General features: G+C 40.2%; 1 protein-coding gene across 4 annotated transcripts in view; it reads right to left on the reverse strand.

Moving 5' to 3' along the window:
• The window catches only part of LOC104612095 (RNA helicase family protein), a 132,487-nt gene that overhangs the window by 100,029 nt on the left and 6,143 nt on the right, over positions 1-26,315 (reverse strand). For 3 of the 4 annotated variants that reach the window (XM_010279410.3, XM_088895294.1, XM_019200218.2), the window contains exons 4-9: positions 24,247-24,336; positions 23,945-24,024; positions 20,886-20,955; positions 20,714-20,799; positions 10,577-10,649; positions 10,370-10,465 (exon numbers count right to left, since the gene is read on the reverse strand). In XM_010279410.3, coding sequence (XP_010277712.1) covers positions 10,370-10,465; positions 10,577-10,649; positions 20,714-20,799; positions 20,886-20,955; positions 23,945-24,024; positions 24,247-24,336 — 495 coding nt within the window. The remainder of the gene's footprint in view (positions 1-10,369; positions 10,466-10,576; positions 10,650-20,713; positions 20,800-20,885; positions 20,956-23,944; positions 24,025-24,246; positions 24,337-26,315) is intronic. The other variant, XM_010279413.3, reaches the window with a different exon arrangement.

Genomic DNA, 26,315 nt, shown 5'->3' on the forward strand with positions numbered 1-26,315 from the left:
CAAGGAGATGTTTGTTTTTCCTTTCAGCCACCCCGATTTGTTGAGGTGTATTATTACACGAACTTTGGTGTACAATTCCTTTCTCAGCAAAAAAAATTCCCTAACACATTGTTAAAAAATTCCTTTCCATTATCACTTCGAAAAATTTTAATCTGAGTCTGAAATTGTGTTTGAACCATGTTATAGAAAGTTTTAAACACGGTTTCAACATCTGATTTCTCTTTTAAAAGGAAAACCCAAGTGACCCTAGTATGATCATCAATAAAAGTAATGAACCAACGCTTTACAGAAAGAGTTGTTACTCTAGAAGGACCCCAAACATCACTGTGAATCATGGTAAATGGTTTTGATTTTTTATATGGTTGGGACGGAAAAACAACTCGATGATGTTTTGCTAATTCACAAGATTCACACTTAAAACACGAATGATTTTTATTCATGAATAACTTGGGAAATAGATGCTTTAAATATTGAAAGCTAGGATGTCCTAACCGATAATGCCATAACAAAACTTCACTGTCACTAGAAACCGAGATAGAGCTGAAACAAGTCTGTTGGTCTTGCCTTCCAAAGGTTGATCCTTTATTAAAGAGGTAGAGGCCTCCATCCAGTTTAGCACCCCCAATCATCTTCCCCGAGGTTGAATCCTGAAATTCACAACAAGAAGACCAAAAATTAACCAGACAATTATGATCAAGGGTTAGTTTGCTGACAGATAAGAGATTGTATGATAGGTTAGGAACATGTAGAACATCTTTAAGATTTAGAGAAGGAGAAATAGACACAGTTCCTTTCCCAACAACATTAGAAAATGAACCATCTGCAATTTTAACCTTTTGATTCCCTGCACAGGGTGTATATGAAGAGAATAATTGTGAAGTGTCGGTCATATGATCAGTTGCACCTAGATCTAATATCCAGGAGCCATTAGATTTGGTACAAGCAATGGCTGCAGTGAAAAAATTACCTAACTGGGCTAGAGAGCAGGATGTGTTGGAGTTTCTTAACGGTTGAAATTGAAACATTTTATACAAGTGCTCTATTTGTTCTTTTGTGAAAGGAAGAGACTCCGAGGATGATTGCTGCCTTGGATCCGAATTGCTTACTTGAAGCGCGTGGACATCTCCCCCTGACTTGTTGTCACTGTTTGATTTTTTCTTCCAACTTGCTGGTTTCCCGTGCAGCTTCCAGCAGGTTTCCCGAGTATGCCAGGGCTTTTTACAGTGATCACACCAAGGTCTTTGCTTTCCTCCTCATTTATCTCCGTCTACGTCTGCACCTCGGGCCACAAGAGCGGACCCTTCATTCTCAGTTTTTGTTTCATTAACATTCTTCAACATCACTTGCCGTCGTGCTTCTTCTCTACGCACTTCTGAAAAAGCTTCTCTTATAGTAGAAAAGGGCTTTCGCCCTAAGATACGTCCTCGAACCTCATCGAGTTCTTTATTCAAACCAACCAAGAAGACAATGACCCGGCCTCTTTCTATCTTCTTTTTGTACCGAGCACTATCACTCAGACTTTCCCATTCTTCTTCAAATAAATTTGCTCCTGCCAAACAACCATCATCTCATTATAATAAGCAGTTACGTCACGCTAACCTTGTTGCATCTTCCACATTCGGGTATTTAGTTCGAACAGTTGTGAATGATTGTCCAGATCTGAATAGGTTTCCCTGACAACTTCCCACACATCACGAGCAGTCGGCAAGAACATGAATGGTTTTCCAACCACAGGATCCATAGAGTTGATCAGCTAGGCAGTAACCATAGAATTTTCAGAACACCACTGCCTGTACTTTGGATCATCAATGGCTGGCGGTTTTACTTCGCCATTCAAATAGCCGAGTTTACCTTTGTCGTCGATCACCAACCGCACAGACTGAGACCACTCAAGATAAATCTTTCCATTCAATTTGTGCATGGTAATCTGAAGTGAATTCTCAGAGAGAGAGATGGTCGCTGACTGAATACCTCCCTCCAAAGATGTCACACCACTGGTAGCATCCGAAGAGGCTGAACCAGAGCCAACCATGGCGGCCTTAAAATTCATGATCAGACCCTAAAGCTCTGATACCATTTGGAAAAATAAAGAGGAAGAGAAGAAGAAAGGGAGAGAGAAAAAATACTTCTGTATTGATAGTGTATTGATAAAACATGTTGAGCATAAAAGTTAAATAAGAAAAGATAGGAGAGACAAACTCCTAGGATCTCTCTCAATTAGGGATTGATTAAATCTTTCCCTTAATCCTAGGATACGACTTTCCTAATTTTATTCAAATCTAATCTTTCCTAAATTTATTCAAATCTGTAATCAATCAAATCAAATCTTTCAAAATTTGCAGCAAATCATATCTTGTCAACACCCTTACATTAAATAGAACAGTAACTCCACCCTTTGTTCATTCTCTTTTCTTACGCTCCATCTTATTCTTAAACTTTTATTTGTATAAAACTATAGCCTTCTTGAGTTGCTAATTTGATATGAAAGTGATGTATAGTATATATACTATTATTTTTGAAAATATTGAAATTAAAAGATTGTAAATACTATTGTCTTTAAAATATGAAGATTTGCCATATATGAGAGAAATTTAATGTTATTAATAAAGAGAACTGCTATTCTTTTCATTTTATATGTCATGCTGATTGGCATATAAAACTTAGAAAATAATTGGGAATTTAGTTTCTTATTTTATAAAATTCTAGCGCCTAGGCAACAAGGCAACTAGGCACTCCACTATTACCTAGAATCGTCTAAATGCCTTAACTATGATATGGTGCAAAGAGTCAATAAAGTTGTGTTGGTCTTTGTCCAATAGAACGTAGAATTTAATCCAGTGGCCAACTTCTTGACTTCCCTCATGAGATACCTATAATTCTTAGCTCCCAATATTGTTATTAAACCAGCCCACTACCTTTAGTCACCCTCCAACATTATAATTCCGTAGCTTAAGGATCAGCCCAACCTTAGGCCCTGCAAAACAATCAAAAATTCATCAATTATGACATCATCCTATAGGTCCTAAACAACCCCTTCAACCACAATATCTGTGAAGTTTATCATCTATTCATCTTTGCCAGTCTCAATCCTTGCAAAATGTCGAACTTCTTTTTTCTTATTGAGTTCCCACTTCCGGTAGGACTTGAAAATAGAACTATGGATGACCTAAACTAATATCTAAATAACCTCCTACCCCCAATTATCTTGGGCTACCCAAACTACAGCCATCAAAATTATGTGTCAAGTGATTACTCCACACTGGTTGCCACTGCCTTTGATGCACTAGCCACTTGGTAGATGATCTTTCTACCACTCACCAATCTCTTATGTATGTCCAATGTTTTCAACCCATCAAGGACCCAATCACAATACTGGATCAGGTCAACCTCCAACCTGATAATTTATAAAAACTGTTGACTTGGTAAATGACTCATTGGCCCAGATAGTTGAACTACTTACCTGTCTGACCCATTCAATGGGTCACCAAATTCTCGACTTATTTTTTAAAGCTTTTATGTTGATGACATCATGGGTTGACCAATTGACCCAGATGGTTGAACAACTGACCCATTGATCTGGAAGGGAGAAGGGTTCAGGCTCTGGATCAGATTTCAAAATACTAAGCATATCATCCACTGAAAACGGGGCAAATATATCCATTGGTCTTCAGCCAATGCACCACATTAACTTTGATGCATCAAAGATCATTTCCATGGATCAATTCATTCCATTGAAAATCCTTGGATTAATCTCCTCCCTAACTGTCTAGATTGTTATAACTCAGGTCTGCCTTAGAGTTCGGCCTGACTGAGTTCAGTTATGTAGAAGAAGAAAAAGTGATAAAGAAAGAGAAAGAGAGAAAGAGAGAAAGAGAGAAAGAGAGAAGAGGGAATTCTGGTTCGAACTGAAGGAGTCAACTTTACTTCTCCCAGTCGGCCAATAAGTATTTATATTATTATTAAAAACATAACTGAAAAGACCTATGTGCCCTTACTTAAGTTAAGAGCACAAGTTTCAACACAACATTACAGATCAGCAACATCAATCAAGGTATAAAGACAGAAATACCCCTACGCTAACACTTTTCCCCGACTCAAGCCTTTTGTAAATAAGTCAGCCCACCGATTTCCTGTATTAACATGTGTAGTGTCTAACTCTCCATTCAGCACCTTCTCCCTCACAAAGTGACAGTCAACTTCAATGTGCTTGGTTCTTTCATGAAACACTGGATTAGAGGAGATATGAACTGCAGCCTGATTATCACAATAGAGCTTCATTGGAGTGTTAATGTTGTACCCTACTTCCTGTAGAAGATTCCTTAGCCACACTAATTCACAAGCAGTATGCGCCAGAGCCCTATATTCTGCTTCTGCACTGATTCTTGCCACAACCGTCTTCTTCTTACTTTTCCATGTCACCAGGTTACCTCCCAGAAACGTGCAATAGCCTGTAGTAGACCGCCTATCAGACATAGAACCGGCCCAATCAGCATCAGAATACCCTTCTATTTCAAGTTTTCCCACACTCTTGTATATCAGACCGCAACTCGGGGGCCCTTTTAGATACTTCACAATTCTCGGAACCGCATTCCAATGAGGAATCAGAGGTTTTTGCATGAACTGGCTTACCACACTAACTGCAAATGAGATGTCTGGTCTGGTAATGGTTAGGTAGTTCAGTTTGCCCACAAGTCGTCGGTATCTGCCAGCGTCTTTAAACACTTCACCCATATCACTGCTTAGCTTGGTATTTGTGTCCATGGGTGTTTCAGCTGGTTTGGCACCCAACAAGCCTGTTTCTTCCAGCAAATCAAGCACATACTTCCTCTGGCACAGGTTAATCCCATACTTGGATCTCGCTACCTCTATCCCCAAGAAGTATTTCAGTTTACCCAGATCCTTTGTCTGAAAGTGATCCTGCAGATAAGTCTTCAGCCTGTCAATACCAATGTTATCATTCCCAGTAATAACAATATCATCTACATACACCACCAACAGTATTTTTCCTCCCGGAGAGTCATGACTAAATACAGAATGGTCAACTTTGCACTGTTTCATGCCAAAATTCTTTACCACCTCACTGAACATACCAAACCATGCTCGAGGAGACTGTTTAAGCCCATATATAGCCTTCCTTAGTCTGCACACCTTACCATCCTCCCCCTGAGCAACAAACCCTGGAGGTTGCTCCATGTAGACCTCCTCGAGTAAGTCACCATGCAAAAAGGCATTCTTGATATCAAGCTGATATAGTGGCCACTCATACATGGCTGCAAGAGAGATCACAACACGAACTGACCCTATCTTAGCAACCGGTGAGAAGGTCTCTGTGTAGTCAATGCCATAGGTTTGGGAGTACCCTTTTGCAACTAATCGCGCTTTCAGGCGTTCAACACTACCATCAGGCAGATACTTAACCGTATAAACCCACTTACAACCAACAGCTTGCTTCCCAGGAGGAAGAGCAGTGAGGTCCCAAGTATGATTATGATGAAGGGCTGAGAGTTCTTCTTCCATGGCACGGCACCACCCTGGAGAGGAAAGGGCTTCCTGGACATCTTTAGGAACAATAACTGATGATAACAAGGTAACAAACTGGCGATGGGAAGCGGAAAGGTGAGTAAGAGAAACATAATTAGAAATGGGATGAATGGTGCAAGTACGTTTACCTTTCCGCAAAGCAATGGGTAGATCAATCTCAGAAGCTAAGTGGGGGTCCGGTGCCGGATCCGTCGACGGAGATGTAGCCAGAGGAGTAGCAGCTGGTGCACGTGGGCGATGTGTATACACATGACGGATAGGTGGGCGTTCAACAGGTGGTGGCACCGGAGGCAAGGATTTGGTCATGACTGGAACAAAAGGAGGAGGATCGACAACGGGAAGTGGAAGAGGAGGAGGTGATGAGGAGGAGGTGATGAGGAAGAAGCATCACCAGACCACAAAAAGAACGGAGTAGACTCAAAGAAACTGACATCAGCACACACAAAAGACCGTCGAGAACCAGGATGGTAACACCTATACCCTTTCTGGGTCTGAGAATAGCCAAGGAAGATGCACTTGAGAGAACGGGCATCAAACTTGTCGTTCCCGGGACCCAGATTATGGACAAAACAGACACACCCAAAAACTCTCGGCGTAAGAGGGAACGGAGACAAAGTGGGAAACAAGACCTGAAACGGAGACTGACCATCAAGGATGAACGTGGGCATCCGATTAATCGGAAAACAAGAGGTAAGCACTGCATCACTCCAAAAAGGTTTGGGAACATGCATGTGATGCATTAGGGATCTTGCTGTTTCAAGGAGATGGCGATTCTTTCTCTCAGCCACCCCGTTTTGTTGTGGGGTGTAGGTACACGAGGTTTGATGTATAATGCCATGTTGGTCCAGGTATTCCTGAAATGGCGAGGATAAATATTCGCGGCCATTATCAGAACGAAAAACTTTAATGTGGGTACCAAATTGGTTACGAATTTCAGCATAACATTTTTGAAACATGGTAAACAATTCACTTCTTTCTTTCATTAAATAGAGCCACGTCATCCTTGAAAAATCATCCACAAAAATGACAAAATATCTGTATCCATTATATGACATTACTTTATAAGGACCCCAAACATCTGAATGAACTAAAGAAAAAGGACTCGACACACAGTTATCAACCCTAGAACTAAAGGGAACACGATGGTGTTTCCCAAACTGACACGACTCACAATCCAAAACAGAAAGCTGACTCAAGGACGGAACCAAGGACTTCAATACTTTGAGCGACGGATGACCAAATCGGCAGTGCCACTGGAGAGGAGAAAGAGATGACTGGAGAGCTGTTGAAGTTCTACCACCACCACCGTCAAGATAATACAGTCCACCTGCTTCATGCCCTCCACCAATCTTCATCCCCGTCTTGAGATCCTGAAAGACACACGTAGAAGGATAAAAGGTAATGGAGCAGTTAAGTGATTTGGTCAGCTTACTAACAGACATAAGGTTAAAAGGCAATTTAGGAACATACAGAACTGATGAAAGGGATACAGGATCTAGGTCAACATTACCAACACCACAAATTGAGGATGTGGAACCATTAGCAAGGGTGACAGATTGTGATGTTGAGCAATGAGATAAGGAGGAAAACACACCTGGAGTTCCAGTCATGTGATCGGAGGCTCCAGAGTCAATGATCCAGGGATTGGGTGTAGATGCCAGACAAGCCATACCTGAGTGAGCAAAAGTCGCCGTGTTCCGCTGTGATTGGATAAACCTCTCATATTCATCACGGGGAACACTCACCATCTCCTTCATGGGACCATCTGTGGATGTAGGAGGCAACTGGTCAGATGAATGATTCTCCTGTCTAAATCTGGAACTTGAGTCACTGGTCGCGGCATGATTGGCCCAGGGTGAGGGAGGGCCATGTAAATCATAACAATAGTTGATGGTATGTCCATCCATACCACAATGAGTGCACTTCCTCGGGCCTGAGCTACGTCCTCTACCACGGGCTCCCCCTGAATCTCTGCTCCCAATACGACCACCACCACGATTATAAGTAGACCCACCATTGCCACTTCGGCCATATGCAGAACCACTACCAACACCACGGCCAGACTGAGCTCCCCGAGCTCCACCTCTACCACCACGGCCTCTCGATGCAGCAAAGGCAGATCTATTTGAGATATTAGAGTTCTCAGCAGATCCGATAGAAATCCTCCGAAGTCGAGCAAATACCTCTTCTAGGGACGGAAGAGCTGATCCCCCTAATATCTGAGCCCGTACTGGTTCATATTCAGTCTTTAGTCCCACCAAAAATCTAGTCACATCAAGCTGCTCTCTCTGTTGTTGCTGAATCTTGACATCAGAAGTGAGAGGATGATAGACATTCGACTCATTACGTATGTTCCTCTTGTTGGCATAGTACTCCTCAAGACTCTGATTGCCCTGTTGCAGATTAAAGTACTCTTGATAAAGCTGATAAACTCTGGTTGTATTGTCCTGCCCCGAATACAATTTCTTCGCATGGTCCCACACATCTTTGGCAGTGTCAAGGAACATGAAGTTCACACTAATCCTGGGTTCCATACTGTTCCACAACCATGTGATGATCTAAGCATCCTCTTGCTCCCAGTCTTCATACTCGTGAGAGTCAGAGGAGGATTTCTCCTCTCTGATGTGTTTTACCTTCTTCTTTGCCTTCAAAAAGACTTCAACGGATTTAGCCCAAGGCACATAATTCTCTCCATTTAACTTAATGGAGGTCATCTGAACATTCAGGTAGTCTGTAGGCACCATCACACTAGGTTTATAATCATTATTGTCTCCCATTATGTTATCACCAATTTTGCACACTTGCTGAATTCTATTATCACTGGATCTGCACACTACACACCACTAGGTCACACCTGTCACACTGATTGCAGCACTAATTGTTGCTGGAATGTGTGCTCTTTACACCACAAACCCTAAATCACACCAGTCACACTGATTTCAGCACTTGTTGCTGAAAAGTGTGCTCACACCACAAACCCTACTCCTACAACTACCTGAAATCTCACCACTATATGATCATATCTCTTCCTTCAAAATGCATAAAGAAACCAGCATAAACCCTAGCACTTACTGGCCAAAACCCTAGCAAATGGTCTGAAACACACCTCCTATTTAATCCATAACAGATATCATGAACTGAAATCTCTTACCTTATCGCTGAAGTAACACCCATGCGAGCAGGAGAGCAGTCCACACACAACAACCGCTTCACACACAACAGCCACACACAGTTCGGCCCTCTATTCTTCCTCTACTAGGAGAGGGCGATCTCAGAAATCACAGCAACCGACCACATACGACTTGACTGGAGGCATAGAGACCCCCAAGGGAAGAGGGCAATCACTCCTTTTCAGCCCTTTCCCTTATCTCCAATCGAACACAGAAAAAAAGAGGAAAACCCTAGATAGGGTGCGCAGAGAATGAACCCTAGGCAAGCAGAAATCTAGGCAGATTTAACCTAGCTCTAATACCATGTTATAATTCAGGTCTGCCTTAGAGTTCGGCCTGACTGAGTTCAGTTATGTAGAAGAAGAAAAAGTGATAAAGAAAGAGAGAAAGAGAGAAAGAGAGAAGAGGGAATTCTGGTTCGAACTGAAGGAGTCAACTTGACTTCTCCCAGTCGGCCAGTAAGTATTTATATTATTATTAAAAACATAACTGAAAAGACCTATGTGCCCTTACTTAAGTTAAGAGCACAAGTTTCAACACAACATTACAGATCAGCAACATCAATCAAGGTATAAAGACAGAAATACCCCTACGCTAACATAGATGACATCTGCTCTACTGCATCTCCACATTATCCCCCCACCCCATCCCAATTGAAAATCATTTATTTCCCTTCATTATCCACCATTTTCACCCTAAAGTAATAATTTCCTTCCTGGGTCCTGCCCAGATAAAACCAATTGACACCCTACCTAAGCTCCAATTCAACTTTCTACAATAAGAAATTAATCACAAGAAGTCAGCTCCTTGGGAATTAAATTCTCAAATTGCAGTCTTTCCATTCAGATCTTCCTCTTCTTCATATCAGGAGAACTGTAAATGCATGACATGGCAATGGATGAGCAGGTTTTTACTTTCACTTTTGTCTGTGATTGTTATGTGCTTTAGGAGAACTCACCCCTAAAAGCTAGCTGTTAGAGGGAGGGAACCCAAACACATATATACCCCACAACAGCATCCCATACTACCGATGTGGGATACCTCACATTAGCATCCCATACTACCAACATGGGACAAATGGATCGTAACAGTGATTGAAAGAAAACATGGCCCTTGATACAGCATATTGGTGAAATATGCATTCATGTAACCAACCCAAAATGGTTTGGATTTAAGTCGAAGTGAGTTGAGTAGGGATTCACTCCCTCATATCCGATAGCAGGAAGATGGTTGCAAAGAAAAGGCCACTATCCAAGACATAACATGTCAGGAAGCAATGGTCTTCCTTTCAAGCTGAAATAATTGGCATTCAAGAAAATGTAATATACTTCCAATAAAATTAAAAAAAAAAAAAATTGCTGCAGAAATTGCTAAAAAGAAACTGATGCAGGCTCCAAGCAATTAGGATCAAATGCATGCACAAGAAACTACGCCATAATTTGAAATACCCCCATGCTTGTGTAACCCATTTCTATCTTTCTTTTTTTTTTTTTTGATCAATAACCCATTTCTATCTATTACCCCCCCCCTGAAAAAAAGAAAAAAAAAGAAAAGAAAAGAAATGGCATGAATTGGAATACCATGTAACAAACAAACGGGGAGAGAAATTCATCCTCATTCATTTGGAAAGGACTACATAATCAGAACACACTAACTACCTGATCATGAATTGACAACACAGTTGAAACAGCAGCTTGAAGATAATCGGAGACAGGTTCCTCAAGATAATGAATTTGTACATTAAACCCTCTACCCTGACAGTCAAAGAAGATTAAGCTAGCCTTGATCAGGGTGCATCCTTTTTGTTGATGACCAAGAAAATGTTGTACAAAAACACTTGAATAACAAATGATGAAATGTCATACTTCTACTGATAGAATGGCAGGGTCGGTTCTTGGCTCCAAATCTTCTCCAGTTTGCCCTTTACGTTTCTTGCTGCTGATAACCAAGAAAGTAATAAGAATAAGAACATAAAAATGTGCATTCACATCATGAAACTGAAGAGATAAATAGGAGGCTTGCTTGGCTTAGCAAATAAACCAACAGAAATGTCCTCCACTTTATGTAATCAGGATATAGAAAGTCCACTAATATTGCTTGTTCCTCGTGATTGTTCTACAGATGTGGAGTTTGTGCCGCTTTGTTCAGGGTGCTTTATCCTAAAGCACATTATGTAGTAGTTTTTTATTGGTAACTGTCAAAATTTTACTGATGTGTGAAAAAAGGAATGAAGTAAAACAAAAAATAATGTCTGCTTAAAACCCCACATAGGTGATTTAGGATAGTCCCCACTGCCTTACTCACTTTCCTTCTTTTATTTACATTAGAATTTCAATCCCCTGAATTTCTGACTCCATATAGTTGGCATAAGGCTTGGATGATGATCATGATCATGATCATGATTATTTTATCAATAACTGAAATAAATTCATTAAATAAAATTTAAAGGAAGAGATAAACTCTCTTAACTCTCCCAAAACAGAATCACATGATTACTATTAGAGTTAGGTCTGCCTGTTTGACTGATAACAGTCAAGGAAAAGAAAGAAGAGAGAAAGAGAGAAAGGAGAAGAGTAGAAGAGAGGACAAGGAGGAAAAGGTCTGGTTCAAATGAGAGAAAAGTCAACCCTCCCATTCGGCCAAATCTGTTTTATATTACTAAAATATTGTGGAAAAGTCACATGTGCCCCTACTTAACTTAGGGACATTAGATCTAACATAAACTTATACATTAGCACCTAACCATAAGCACAAAGACAGAAATACCCCTACATACTCGACATTAACACTCCCCCTCAAGCTGGAGAGTATATATCATATAATCCCAGCTTGTTACATATGTAGTCCACTCTACCCCGACTCAATCCTTAGTAAACAAATCAGTCCACTGGTTCCATGTGTTGACATATGCAGTGTCTATCACTCCACTCAGCACCTTCTCTCTAACAAAGTGGCAGTCAACCTCTATGTGCTTGGTTCTCTCATGAAACACCGGATTAGAGGAAATATGAACTGCAGCCTGATTGTCACAGTAGAGCTTCATTAGAGTATCAACAGTATATCCCATCTTCTGTAGAAGGTTCCTTGGTCACACTAATTCACAAGTAGTATGTGCCATAGCTCTATATTCTGCCTCTGCACTGCTTCTTGCCACAACTGTCTGCTTCTTGCTTTTCCATGTCACCAGAATACCCCCAAGAAAAGTGCAATAGCCTGTGGTAGATCTCCTATCAGATATAAAACCGGCCCAATCAGCATCAGTATATCCTTCTAATTCAAGTTTTCCATCACTTCTGTATATCAAACCACGACCAGGAGCCCCCTTTAAATACCTCACAATCCTTAGAATTGCATCCCAATGTGGAACCAGAGGTTTCTACATGAACTGACTTACCCCACTAACTGTGAATGAAATGTCTAGCCGAGTGATGGTTAGGTAGTTCAGTTTACCTACCAGCCGCCAGTATCTACCAGGGTCTTCAAACACTTCACCCATATCACTACTCAGCTTAATGTTTGTTTCCATAGGTGTTTCAGTTGGTTTAGCACCTAACAAACCTGTTTCTTCAAACAAATCAAGAACATATTTCCTCTGACACAAGTTAATACCATGCTTAGACCTTGCTACTTCTATCCCCAAGGTCCTTTGTCTGAAAATGTTCCTGCAGAAAAGTCTTCAACCTGTCAATGCCCATTTTATCATTTTCAGTAATGACAATATCATCTACATACACCACCAATAAGATCTTCCCTGCCTAAAAGTCATGACTGAAGACTAAATGGTCAACTTGGCACTGTTTCATACCAAACTTCTTTACCACCTCACTAAATCTGCCAAACTATGCTCGAGGAGACTGTTTAAGCCCATAAATGGCCTTCGGTAGTCGGCACACCTTACCATCCTCCCCCTAAGCAACAAACCCCGGTGGTTGCTCCATATAGACCTCCTCGAGCAGATCACCATGCAAGAAGGCATTCTTGATATCAAACTGATAGAGGAGCCAATCATACATCGCAGCAAGAGAAACCACAACACGGGCTGAACCAATCTTAGCAACCAGGGAGAAAGTTTCTGTGTAATCAATACCATAGGTTTGGGAATACCCTTTGGCAGCCAATCTAGCTTTCAGTCGCTCTACACTACCATCAGGCAAGTACTTAACCGTATAAACCCACTTACAACCAACAATCTGCTTACCAGGAGGAAAAGTGGTGAGTTCCCATGTATGATTATGGGCCAGAGCTGGGAGTTCTTCTTCCATCGCACAGCACCATCCTGGAGAGGCAAGGGCTTCCTAGACATCCTTAGGGATAACAACAGAGGATAACAAAGAGATAAACTGGCGATGGGAAGCGAAAAGGTGAGTTAGTGAAACATAATTAGAAATAGGATGAAGGGTACAACTGCGTTTACCTTTCCGCAAGGCAATGGGAAGATCAAGATCAGATATTGGGGTTGAGGCTGGTGTGGGAACAGCTGTCGGATCTGTCGACGATGATGGAGCTGGATGAGGAGCTGGTACATGTGGGCGATGTGTATACACGTGATGGATAGGTGGTCGTTCAACAGGTAGTGGCACCGGAGGCAAGGACTTGGTCACAGCTAGAACAAGAGGAACATAACCCACAACTGGAAGAGGAAGGGGAGGAGGTGATGAAGTGGAAGAAACATCACCAGACCCCAAGAAAAATGGAGTAAACTCAAAGAAGGTAACATCAGCACACACAAAGGAACATCGAGAGCTGGGATGTTAACACTTATACCCTTTCTGAGTCCGGGAATAGCCTAGGAAGATGCACTTAATAGATCGTGCATCTAACTTGTCCTTTCCTGGCCCCAGATTATGAACGAAGCAAACACACCCAAAAATCCGAGGAGAAAGAGGAAACGGAGACAAGGTAGGAAACAATGTGGTGAATGGAAAATGACCATCAAGGATATGGGCATCCGGTTAATTAAGAAGCAAGAAGTAAGCACTGCATCACTCCAAAAAGATTTGGGGACATTCATGTAATGCATGAGGGATCGAGCTGTTTCCAAAAGATGATGGTTCTTTCTCTCAGCCACCCCGTTTTGTTGTGGGGTGTAGGTACACGAAATCTGATGGATAATGCCATGTTGGTCTAGGTATTCTTGAAATGATGAAGAGAAATATTCACGGCCATTATTAGAACGAAAAATTTTAATGTGAACACCAAATTGGTTGCGAATCTCAACATAAAATTTTTGGAAAATGGTAAACAATTCACTTCTTTCTTTCATTAAATAAAGCCACGTTATCCTTGAATAATCATCAACAAAAATGACAAAATATCTATATCCATTGTATGACATTACTTTATAAAGACCCCAAACATCTGAATGAACCAAAGAAAAATGACTCAACATACGGTTATCAACTCTAGGACTAAAGGGAACACGATGATGTTTCCCCAACTGACACAACTCACAATCCAAAACAAACAAATGACTCAATGAAGGAACCAAAGACTTCAAAATTTTCAGTGAAAGATGACCAAATCTACAGTGCCACTAGAGAGGAGAAAGAGATGATTGGAGAGATGTTGACGTACTCCCACTTCCATCAAGATAATACAATCCACCAACTTCATGCCCTCCACCAATCTTCATCCCCGTCTTGAGATCCTGAAAAACACACGAAGTGGGGTAAAAGGTAATGGAGAAATTACGAGACTTGGTCAACTTACTAACTGACATAAGATTAAAAGGAAATTTAGGGACATACAAAACCAAGGATAAGGATACAGGGTCCATGTTAACATTACCAACACCACAAATGGAAGATGTGGAACCATTAGCAAGGGTAACAAATTGTGATGTTGGGCGATGAGAGAGGGAGGAAAACACACCTGGAGTTCCAATCATGTAATCGGAGGCTTCAAAATCAATAATCCAGGGATTGGGTGTGGATGCCAGACAAGCCATACCTGAGTGTGCGAGAGTGGTCGTGTTCTGCTGAGATGTGGCCTAAACAAACCTCTCATACCCATCCCAAGGAACACTCATCATCTCCTTCCTAGTAACATCTGTGGATGTAGAAGGTATCTGATCAGTTGAATGACTCCTATCTGAAGTTACTATCACTAGTCACGGCATGATTAGCCCAAGTTGAGGGTAGACCATGCAAGTCAAAGCAATAATTAATGGTATGTCCATCCATACCACAATGTGTACACCTCCTCGGACCCGAACTACGTCCTCTGCCACGGGCTCCCCCTGAATCTCGACCTCCAGTACGACCACCACCACGGTTATATGTAGATCCACTACCACCACTCCGGCCATATGTCGGTCCACTGCTGCCACTACGGCTAGACTGAGCTCCCCGAGCTCCACCTCTAACACCACGGCCTTTGGATACTACAAAGGCTGATCTACCGGAAACATTAGGGTTCTCGATAGATCCAATGGAAATCCTACTAAGCCGAGCAAACACCTCTTCTAAGGAAGGGAGAGCTGACCCTCCTAGTATCTGAGCCCGCACTGGTTCATACTCAGATTTCAGCCCCACCAAAAGTCGAGTCACATCAAGTTGTTCCCTCTATTGTTGCTGAATTTTGACATCAGAAGTGAGGGGGTGATAAACATTCAATTCATTACGAATGTTTCTCATACTAGCATAGTACTCCTCATGACTCTGATTACCCTGTTGTAGATTAAAGTATTCCTGATATAACTGATATACTATGGTTGTATTGTCTTGGCCTGAATACAGCTTCTAGCATGGTCCCACACTTCTTTGGCAGTATCAAGAAACATGAAATTTACACTAATCTTGGGTTCCATACTATTCCATAACCATGTGATAATCTGTGCATCTGCTTGCTCCCAATCATCATTCTCATGAGAATCGGTGGAGGGTTTTTCGTCCCTTGTGTGCTTCACCTTCTTCTTTGCCTTAAGAAAGGCTTCTACAGATTTAGCCCAAGGTACATAATTTTCTCCATTCAGCTTAATGGAGGACATTTGAACATTTAGGTAGTCATTAGGAACCACCACACTAGTCTTACTATCACTACTGTCTCCCATTGCTGAATTCTGGTATTGCTGAATTCGGCACACTAGACCACACTACACACTGATTTCAGCACTTACTATCTGAAATCCCACCATACCTCATGACTACCTGAAACTTCACCACACTGTTTGAGGAACACTTCCCCTTCAAATCACACTGAAAACTGCACAAACCCTAGAACACTACAATCTGAAATCCCACCATACTGTCTGAAACAAACTTATCATTTAATTCACACCAAGAAAATGCATAGAACCTCTTACCTGATCACCCAAAAATCAGACCACACAAAGCACCCACTGCACCACACGAATCAACCCTCTTCTCTTCATCGATTAGGGGAGGGCTTCTTAGAAACTGCAGCAACCGACCACGAACACCACAACTGGAGGCATAGAAACCTCCAAGGGAAGAGGGTGATCACTCCTTTTCAGCCCTTTCCCTTATCTCCAACTGATGGCGAAGAAAGCAAGAGAAAACCCTAGACTGGGTGTGCAAAGAACAGAATTCTGGGCAGATCCGATTTGCTCAGTTCAGCTCTGATACCATATTAGAGTCCGGCTTGCATGTTTGACTGATAACAGTCAAGGAAAAGAGAGAAGACAGAAAGAGAAAAAGAGAGAAAGGAGAAGAGTAGAAGAGAGGACAAGGAGGAAAAGGTTGCATGTTTGTTGTCCTGTCTTCTTTGATTTTCATATTCGTTTTTCCTCTAACCTTAGTCTCTTTGAGGAGAAACCTCTTCCTCTCCAGTTGTATTTCCTTCCTCTAATGCCGTTCATCGCCACTTTCACCCCCTTCTATGACTATTGTTATTTTCTTCTATTTTTGGATGATTATTTACAATATTCATGGGTATATTTGATGAGAACTCATGAAGAAGTACCTGCCTTGGTACAATAGTTCCATCAAATGTTGTTGACACAGTTTGGAGTATGGATCAAGGTGTTCAGATCAAATAATGCTAGGGAATACTTTGAAAAAAAAACCTAGCATCCTATTTATTAGAGCATGGAGTAGTCCATCAGAGCAGTTGTACATATACTCCACAACAAAATGGTGTAACAAAAAGGACAAACAGACACATTGTGGAAGTGGCAAGAAGTATTATGGTGAGCTCTACAATTCCAATTTGTTTTTGGGGTGGTGCAGTTCTCACAACAGTCTTCTTGATTAATTGGGTACCCTCTCGTGTTCTTGGATATGCTACTCCTTTCAGCCTTATTTTTCCTGAGGGGGAGATGTTTCATGTTCCTTTGAAGGTATTTGGATTTGTATGTTTTGTCCATATCCTTGGTCCTCACCGCTCAAAACTGGACCCTAAGGCAAAGAAGTGTGTATTCCTTGGATATGCAGGAAATCAGAAGGGGTATTGTTGTTATGATCCAGTCTCAAGGAGTCGGTGTGTCACCATGGATGTAATTTTCTTTGAGTCCACACCTTTATTTTCGGGGAGTCTTTCCCAGGGGGAGTGCTTTAAGGGAGGAAGTGAGCAACCCACACCACTTCCCGTTCTAGCTCCTTTGCCTACTCCAATGTCTGACCCACCTACTCCACCTACTTTAACTACTTTATTAAATCCTACTTCTCAATTTTTTACATGATAGCGTCTACAGCAGCACCATGGAGGTTCATTCCATAGTAGAGGAACCCATGCCACTTCCAATTGGCTCATCTAAGATTCCAAATCGACTGACACAAGCCCAAGTATGCCTTTTGCTCCCTCTAATTTTTCAATTCTTGTTGATACCCCATGTTCCTAAGACCATTGTAAATGACCTAGACCTTCCTAGTGCACTACAAAAGGGGAAGAGAAAGTGCACAGCCCGTTGTACTTCACATCATCTTTCGTACAGTGGGTTATCTCCCTCCTACTGGGCTTTCCTTTCTTCCCTTGACTTTGTGTCTATACCCAGGACTGTTAATGAGGCTCTCTTCAAACCAAGTGTGAAGCGGAACCTAAAAAATGCTGATCCATACCAAGATTTTGGCACCCCAAAAATCCTAATGGAGATTAATAGGTTGCTTGATCTAACTACATTTGTTTGGCCCATGAAAAGTGGAAGAATAATGTAAAGATGTATAAGGGCATTATTGATTTGGACTGTTTAGAAAGAAAGAGATGCAAAAATCTTCTTAGAGAAGGAGAGAAGCAAGGAAGTGGTTAAGGAATGTATGATGATTGGAATGATTCACCGACTTAGAACAATGGACATCTTTTAAGTGGCTAAATGCTCGTCTACTAAGAATTTGGCAATCTTGGTTTGGGAGCCACCTCCTAAAGAGTATCAGGCTGAATTTTGATGGGAGTGGTCAAGATAACTCAGGCCCCTCTAGAGTGGGGGAATATTTAGAAATAAAGAAGGTAAGGGTGCAATCAAGCTGAACCGAGCCAAACTTTGACATATCATGGCTTGGTTTGACTAAAATATTACAAGGTTCGAGTCCAATTCAAACTCTATTTTCCGATTCGAGCTTGGTTCAATTAAATATCGACAAGCTTGAATTTCGCTCGATAACTTGAAAATGAGTATATGTTTATATTTTATAAATATATATATATATGATATACTTTTTATAAATATATAGTGCATTTTTATATTATATATAGAATATAAAAATATATTTTACATACAAATATATTTACATAATATATTATAAAATATGTATTATGAAAATAAACATAAGGCTGAGGTGTAGTTCAGAATTAAGATGCATAAGCCTCCTAAACACAAGTGGGTGTACACCTCCTTAAGAGGAGGGGGATGAGGAGGGACAAGAGGAAGGAGAATCTCATTTTTCTTTATTTTTAATAAAAATCTTTTATATTAAGAAGAATGAAGATGCATAACACTGGCTGAAAGGAGGATCTCATTTCCCTTCCCTTCCCTTCCCTTTCCTTTTCTTTCTTTTCTCTTTATTTCATTCTTTCTTTTTCTTTCCCTTCCCTTTCTTTTCTTTTTTCTTTCTTTTTGTCTTTTTTTCTGTCTTTTTGTATGAGGTGTGTGTGAGGTGCATGAGGCGTACACCTCAGAGATACCAACACCTCTGGAATACACCTCAAGGCATTTTGGAGGTGCCTTGCCTCCAGTAGTACACCTCTCACACCTTTTAAAACACTAATCTGGACTTAAAGGATGAGATTAAGATGTTCAAATGGTATATGACTATGAGAATTCAATGGGTAAGAAGATCAGCAGATCGGATGGCTGATTCATTAGCAAAACATGTGAATAGGGACCATTTATACTATGCTCAGTTGTAATTTAAATTTACTGTCTATTTTGTAATGTGAGCAGTCATATCTAGTTCCTCTTTGACACATGTTTAATAAAATCTTCATTACTTGTCAAAAAAAATATATTATTGATAGAGATTTCTTTTGAAGAGTAAAGAAAAATTTTATTAAAATGAAAAGGAAAGATACAAGCTGATTGGATGTCAAGGTAACACCAACTAGTTAGTCACTAAGAAACAAGTTTACATTACAAGCTGGAATCTCAAGAACATCCCAAAAATTTTCCATCAAATCTGAACCATTTACTTGCTCAAATTCTGGGAGGACCAGAACCCATCTTAAAGCAAACTTTCCAACCGAAGCCACCAAAACTTCAATACCATTTGTTTTGTCCTCGAACAGTCTTCTATTCCTTTCCTTCTATAAGTCCAGCACACTGCAAAAGGAATACAACTCCACTCTCTTTACAATGGAATGAGGCATCTGGAGTTGGGCTAGCCTTACTGCCTAACCCCTTTTCTACTATTAACATACAATATTACCAGCTTACCACCCCAATTCAGTTACACTAGCCCCATCATGCTAGTGGGTCTGCCTAACTATTGACTTATCTATTTGTCCAATTCCAAGTCACCAATAAATCCCTAACCAACTGCTCCGCTTCCCTCAAAGTGTGTCAATGATGCCATGCGAAAGTTGTTGGATCTGAGGGTATACACTGTCCAACACCATGTACCAAGACTATCATCCTTTAGCCACCTTAGTACTGTTTTGGAGTCCCCTTAAGCCTTCCGCCCAAGTTTAAACCTTGGAGAATAGCATACAGTTCAGTCCTTGTAGAGTCGCCTACCATTATTGGGCCTGAGTAGAGAGCAATTATAGAGCTTAAGTTGTCCCTGAAGACTCCCCCTATGCCACATAAGCCTGGATTTCCAAGGCTACACCCATCAAAATTGAGCTTGAATTGATTCAGAGGTGGGTACAAAATTCTTGAGATCTTCACTGTAGATGAGGATGAGTTTGCCACATACTGTCATCCTCTAATTCTGTCATCTTTTGAAAAAGGTGTAAACTGCAAAGATCTCAAGACCTTTAACCCAGTTCACCACCTTATGCAAAATTTTCAGACTTTCGAAACAAAATTCATCCTACCCAAGCAATAGATGCTGTAAATTTGGGAGTCAACAAATAGGGTAGGACCTGGATACAGGTAGTTGGCCAAGAACAAGATAACAAGTTATTGTGAGTGATAATGGAATTCCATAGAGGGATGCCTATGCTTAGTTGGGAGTTTTAAAGGCAGTGGCATTGAACATATTGAGGTTGAAGGGTAGGTTGCAAATGGTTGGCCATGTCTTTGCAAACTGTTGTTCAAAAAGCTCTTCAACGGGCTCCTCCTCTTCATTCTCTCACTAAAAATGGAAGTTCTGGAGATTCTGAACCATGGTCATTGAATATTCGATGGTTGCAAGCTTCATAAAGGTAGTGGCAACCTTAAAACCTTCTTGTATAAGAAATTGAGATGGTTAAAACTCTTCATATGTGAGTAACCCCTTTTTAGCTTTTAATGAAATTGCATTTTACTATATATACACACACACACACACATACTGAGAAAATGAACAAATTGAAACACCCAATCTAAGAAGAAATAGAAAAGCAGCACCAACTAACTAAACCAAGGCAACCCATCTTATCAACATACAATTAAATGATGAGGACAAAACCTGGTCTGGAAAAAAGAAGACATTGACTTGGCTTCAATTGTAGCAGATGATATTATCAGACGCAACTCAGGTCTACGTCGTTGGATCTGAATCCATGATAACCAGTTTAGCTTGCAAATGTACAGATTCAGCAATACAGACAAAAATCACCAATTAGTTGTAGTGGATTTACCTTTTTCAACAGGCCCAATAGGATATCAGTTGAAAGTGACCTTTCATGAGCCTCATCTACCATTATGACACTGAGAAAGGGGCACATTGACAGAAAATATGATAAAGAGAAATAATGTTATTTCTACCAAACTCTCAAAACTTCTAAAGGACTATAAATGCTCAAGTAAAAGAACCGGAGTATCTTGAGAACATTAAATTGAGAGGATAAAGACAGAAACTGTTTAGGTGAGTAATGACATAACATATTTAATGAGTGATAGTAAGTACTTCATGAAGAAAAATATACATTTCCACAAAGTGCATTGAAAGGTAGTTATAGTAGTAGGGTAATCCTCATTCTTTACCGCACAAAGCCACCACACAAGTAGGCTGTCCAAAGCCAAACTAAAGATCAAATAAAGGGAACATTGAATATAATCATACAGTTTTCAATGTCTCTTTTATTCTTTTTTTTTTCTGAACTCATGCACTGGATGGCTTTCTAAGGACATCGTTTCTTAGGGTAAAACTAGTAATAAACCCAATTTCACTGCAGTTGAATTTTATCAGTCATCTGTTCCTTCTTTTGTTTTCCTTTAATTCTTTATTGATAGGTATGAACATCCAACTCAGTTATACAAGGATTCCATCAATCAATATTCAAAATTTCAGTATTGCCGGAAAGATAACCTATACGATAAGAGGATAAATCATATGGAAGTAATGATGTAATTGTAAATTCTTTCCTATACTTGAATGAACAGTAAAATCCATGGAAGACGGCCAAGAGGCAACAATACTAATTAAATTTGTCTTTTCTGGACATTCATTCTAGATTTTAATGCTCCACACACCAATAAGCAAAAGCCTTGCTTTGTTTTTATCAACCAAAGCATCTTTTCATAATTTGAACCCTCCCATATTACAAAACACTTGGACAACAGCTTTTCAGTTGACAATTTAAAGAAGAATTGGTTGGTCAATGTACATAATTTTATAATTGACAAAACTTTATGATGCAATTGTCCACATCAAGAGCATGAACTCCTTTGATGTGTAACTCAAAGTAGGTCCTATCTCTTCCGTTGATCCTGATCTTGGGAAGCAACTATAACAGCAACTTCTAGGCCTTGAAACAGCCACCAAAACTCTCCAAGAACCTCTACCAACCAGAGAGAGAGAGAGAGAGAGAGATGATTAGCCTCTCAAAACCCCATACACCCTGCTGATCCTAATGGTGTATGGTTTCTTTTAGGGAGAAAAGTGAAGATTCCTGCTCTGATACAAAGATAAGAATCAGAGACAAGAAAAAATTAAAAAAAAAAATTAGTAGCTTTAGTGGATGAAATAGTGTAGAGATGTTCAGGAATAAGAAGAGAAAAGAAGAAGAAAAGTTGAAGAAGACTCAATAGGAGGATGATTAGAGCCCTCCTTATTTCATTATATTCAACCATAAAAAATTAAGGATAAAAGACTCCTCAAAAATAAAGCCCAATAAACATAAAATAAAAACATAAGAAACACTCCTCAACACATATTACTGAACATTTGGGCAACAGCTTTTCACTTGACCCTTTAAAGAGGAATTAGACAGTCAAATGTACATAGTTTTTTAATTGACAAAACTTTATGATGCAATCTTACACAACAAGAGCATGAAAGGATTTTAGCCATAATACATATCACAGGATCATGAAAAGTTATGTGCTTCAATTAGAAATATGGTTTTATATGGGGTTCTTCCAAATCCAGAGTCCAATGGTTTGCGGCAGGATGCTTTTGGGTCCTTTTGGACTGAAAAAGGATTAGCTGAATTCGATAGCTGTTTTACTGGCTGTGGGATCAACCATTTTGCTCCACACCATCCATAAAGTAAAGTGCATATGGCCCACAATCCCTCAATCTCCAATTCAGCTAATCCACTATCTTTTTTTCTTTTTTTCCTTGATAATTAACAGAAAGCTAATCCACTATCTTCTGGACCACTTTAGGTATCCAGCAAGATGAAATATGATCTGTATTTTTTGCTTTGTTTTTGTTTTCTCAAAATTTTGCTGGGTGCCCTCTTGGCCATAATTTTACTAACAACTTGGCTAGGACCGCTAGGTCCATGCAGGGATTAAAGAGGCATGCCACAGGTGCAGCTGGGTGCACAAGCAAAGTGCCTTTCAAGGTGTGCACCTCATCTAGGCCCATGCACAGCCACTTTGAAAAGTTGTGCACCTTTTAAAGATAAGTGGCCAGGCTGAGGGCAGGGCTCCACCCTCGTACCCCTGGCCAAGCCCCTTGAAGCAAAGCCCAAACAAGTCAATGCCAGAGTCCTATCTCAAAAGGGGGATTCTTTGAGCACAACATTAGCAAAAGGAGGGATTCTTGGAGCACTAATAATGTTGTTTGGGCTTGTCTCAAGGGGCTTAGTACAGAGGCAGCTCATAGAATTAGGAATCCATGATGTTTAACATCACATTAACTACTTTAAGTAATGCAAATGGGAAAGAAATAAAAATCTTAAAAGTTCTATGTGCTTGAATACATTTTATATGTTATGTTTGATTTTCTTTCTACATTTTCACTTTGAAGATGTTTCATATGTTGTGTTGATGTATTTTAATTTGGCCCAATAGGCTTTATAAAACATTTAGTTTCTTTTAAATTTTAAGTTTGATTTTCTTTTTAATTAATACTTATTTGAATTTTTAAAAATTTTTGCAACTTTATTCAAAGAGGAACGTGCTTCGCCGGCTCACCTTACTCCTTGTGCCTTGGGTGCAAAAAGCCCCTTGCACTATTCTTGCATCTTGTGCTTTTAAAATACTGGTCCATGATGTAAATTGCCAATATGTTACTTGTATTGATCACTATTTGCTAATATTACTAACAACTTGGTCATAATTTTCGTCTTTCTTTCTGATGTTTTGATGTTTCACAGTATATCAATCAACATGAATAAGAAAACATCATATTGACTAGCGAACAATAAGAATGCCCATGTTTATATCTTGAGACACAATGAGAAAAGAAAGAAGAAAACATGGAACAAAATTCAAAAATCATGTGGAGGGCCTCTAGTAAATATACCTGTATTTGGTCAAAAGAGGGTCATCCATCATTTCCCTAAGGAGTACTCCATCTGTAAGAAATTTGACCTTGGTTGTGTCCTATGTGGCCAAGCAGAAAACAATTTGGTATTTATGACACATCATTAGTTCATTAGCAATTTAATGAATAGAAAGGACCCAAAAAAAGTGAGACATTGAAAAAGGCAAAGTAATCTATAGAATAATGACAACAGTGAACAGTCATACAGCCGCCTTATAACAGTAATCCTGAAAAGAATGCTTAGATGTCAAAGGGAAAAATGATAAAGAAAGACATCCTACTGGATTTGTAAGATCTTCGAAACGAATTGTGTACCCAACCTCTTCGCCAAGTTTGACACCCATCTCCTCTGCTACTCTTGAGGCAACTGCCTGTGCATGAAACATAAACCAAAGTCACAAAATCTTGCTCTCACTTAACCAAATAACAATTAGAACAGTGGTACTAACTGATTTTACTTAATGAACAACCAAATTCGAAAATAACAAGCATATTGACACTGTATTTTTTCCATTAATAAACGAAACATTATATACCCAATTAAATAATTAAAACCACAAAGATGCATGCTACCTCAAATAGAATAACAGTGGTGCCTTTGGAGATGGGTGAGGAAAACTGCCAACAGCTTGGCAGATGGATTAGCTAAGCAAGGGATACAAAGAACACATCTGTTTTGGGCTCAGCTGCAACATTGGTTTGGATCAGCATAATAAAGCTGGGTTTCTTTCACAACTTCTTCTTGTAACCAATTTTTTCTTTTAATCAATGAAGTCTTTTCCATGGGTATGTTGCTGAACAGCTGGATGAAGGTGGCAAACTCTGCTCCTGCTCGTTCATCTGCTTGTCCTATGCAGTCACCACTAGTCCGTGGTTTTATAAAGTTAAATTTTGATGGAAGCAATGAGGTAAAGGTGTAAACCAGGCCATGTTGTGCTGGCACGGCACAACCTGTGGGCGACCCATGCTTTTGGCGGGCCTTGGCGGGCCATGCTTCCTCCCCTGGGATACTTCAAGGGGTCTGCCCGGCACCACCCACAGCCCGAGCCCATGCAGGAAGTTGGAAGAAAAGAGGGAAGGAGTTGTTCAGGAGAAAAAAGAAAAAGTTGGAAGAAAAGAGGAAGAGATGAGTGTAGAAATTGTCCCTCTCTCACTCCCTTTAACCTCTTTATACATGTGCTGGAATAAATAAAAGAAAAATTACATGGGTGCCCCTGTTTAGGCGGCTGACCCAAAAAAACATAAAAAATAAATGTGTTAAGGGCCTATAGATACAGCCCATTACAGCAGAAATAAAAACAATAAATAACTAAACCAAACTAAGGCCCATTCGGCCCAACCTCTCTACACTCCCCCTCAAGTTGAGCATAGATGTCAATCATGCCCAGTTTGCCTATATAGTGTTGGAGCTTCGCCTTAGGTACTCCCTTCGTCAAGATGTCTACTAGTTGTTCCTTTGAAGAGATGAAAAGGAGGCACACTTCTCCTAAGACCACTCTTTCTCGTATGAAATGTTTGTCTACCTCAATGTGTTTGGTTCTGTCATGTTGAACCAGGTTATGAGCAATGTTGATGGCAGCTTGATTATCATAACACAACATCAATGGCCTATCATAATCAATTCCCATCTCTTCTAGGAGAGATTTGAGCCATAACAACTCCGACACCCCATGGACCATAGCCCTATACTCTGCCTCAACTAAAGATCAAGCAACAACAAACTACTTCTTACTCCTCCAAGAGACAATATTTCTAGCCACCATGACACAATAACCCAATGTGGATCTTTTGTCATCTATACTGCATGCCCAGTCAGCATATCTATATGCTTCTAGCTTCATATATCCATGCATAGAAAAGAGTATACCCTTCCCAGGATTCCCCTTAAGATAACACAACACCCTTTTTGCAACAGCCATATGTGCGTCTCTAGGAGCATGAATAAACTGGCTAATCACACTCACACCATAGGAAATATTTGGTCGTGTCATACACAAGTATAGAAGCTTCCCCAACAATCTCTAAAACACTTCTTTGTCGGTCAAGAGCTCCACATCATCAGCCAAGAGTTTATGATTCACAACAATAGAAGTGTAAGTAGGCTTGGCACCAAGTTTCCCAGTCTTAGTGAGAAGGTCCAACACATACTTTCTTTGGAAGATGAAAAGCCCCTCTTTAGACCAACCAACCTCAATGCCCAAGAAATACTGCAACTCCCCCCAAACTTAAATATCAAATTCAGAGTTAAGGAAGTATTTGAGATCATAATTTCCTATGCATTACTACCTGTGACAACAATGTCGTCCACATAAACAATAAGGAAGGTAACATGAGAAGCTTTCCTCTTCAC

The sequence above is a fragment of the Nelumbo nucifera genome, chromosome 1 (genome assembly GCF_055504915.1).
Source record: "Nelumbo nucifera cultivar China Antique chromosome 1, China Antique-T2T, whole genome shotgun sequence".
Taxonomy (NCBI): Eukaryota; Viridiplantae; Streptophyta; class Magnoliopsida; order Proteales; family Nelumbonaceae; genus Nelumbo; species Nelumbo nucifera.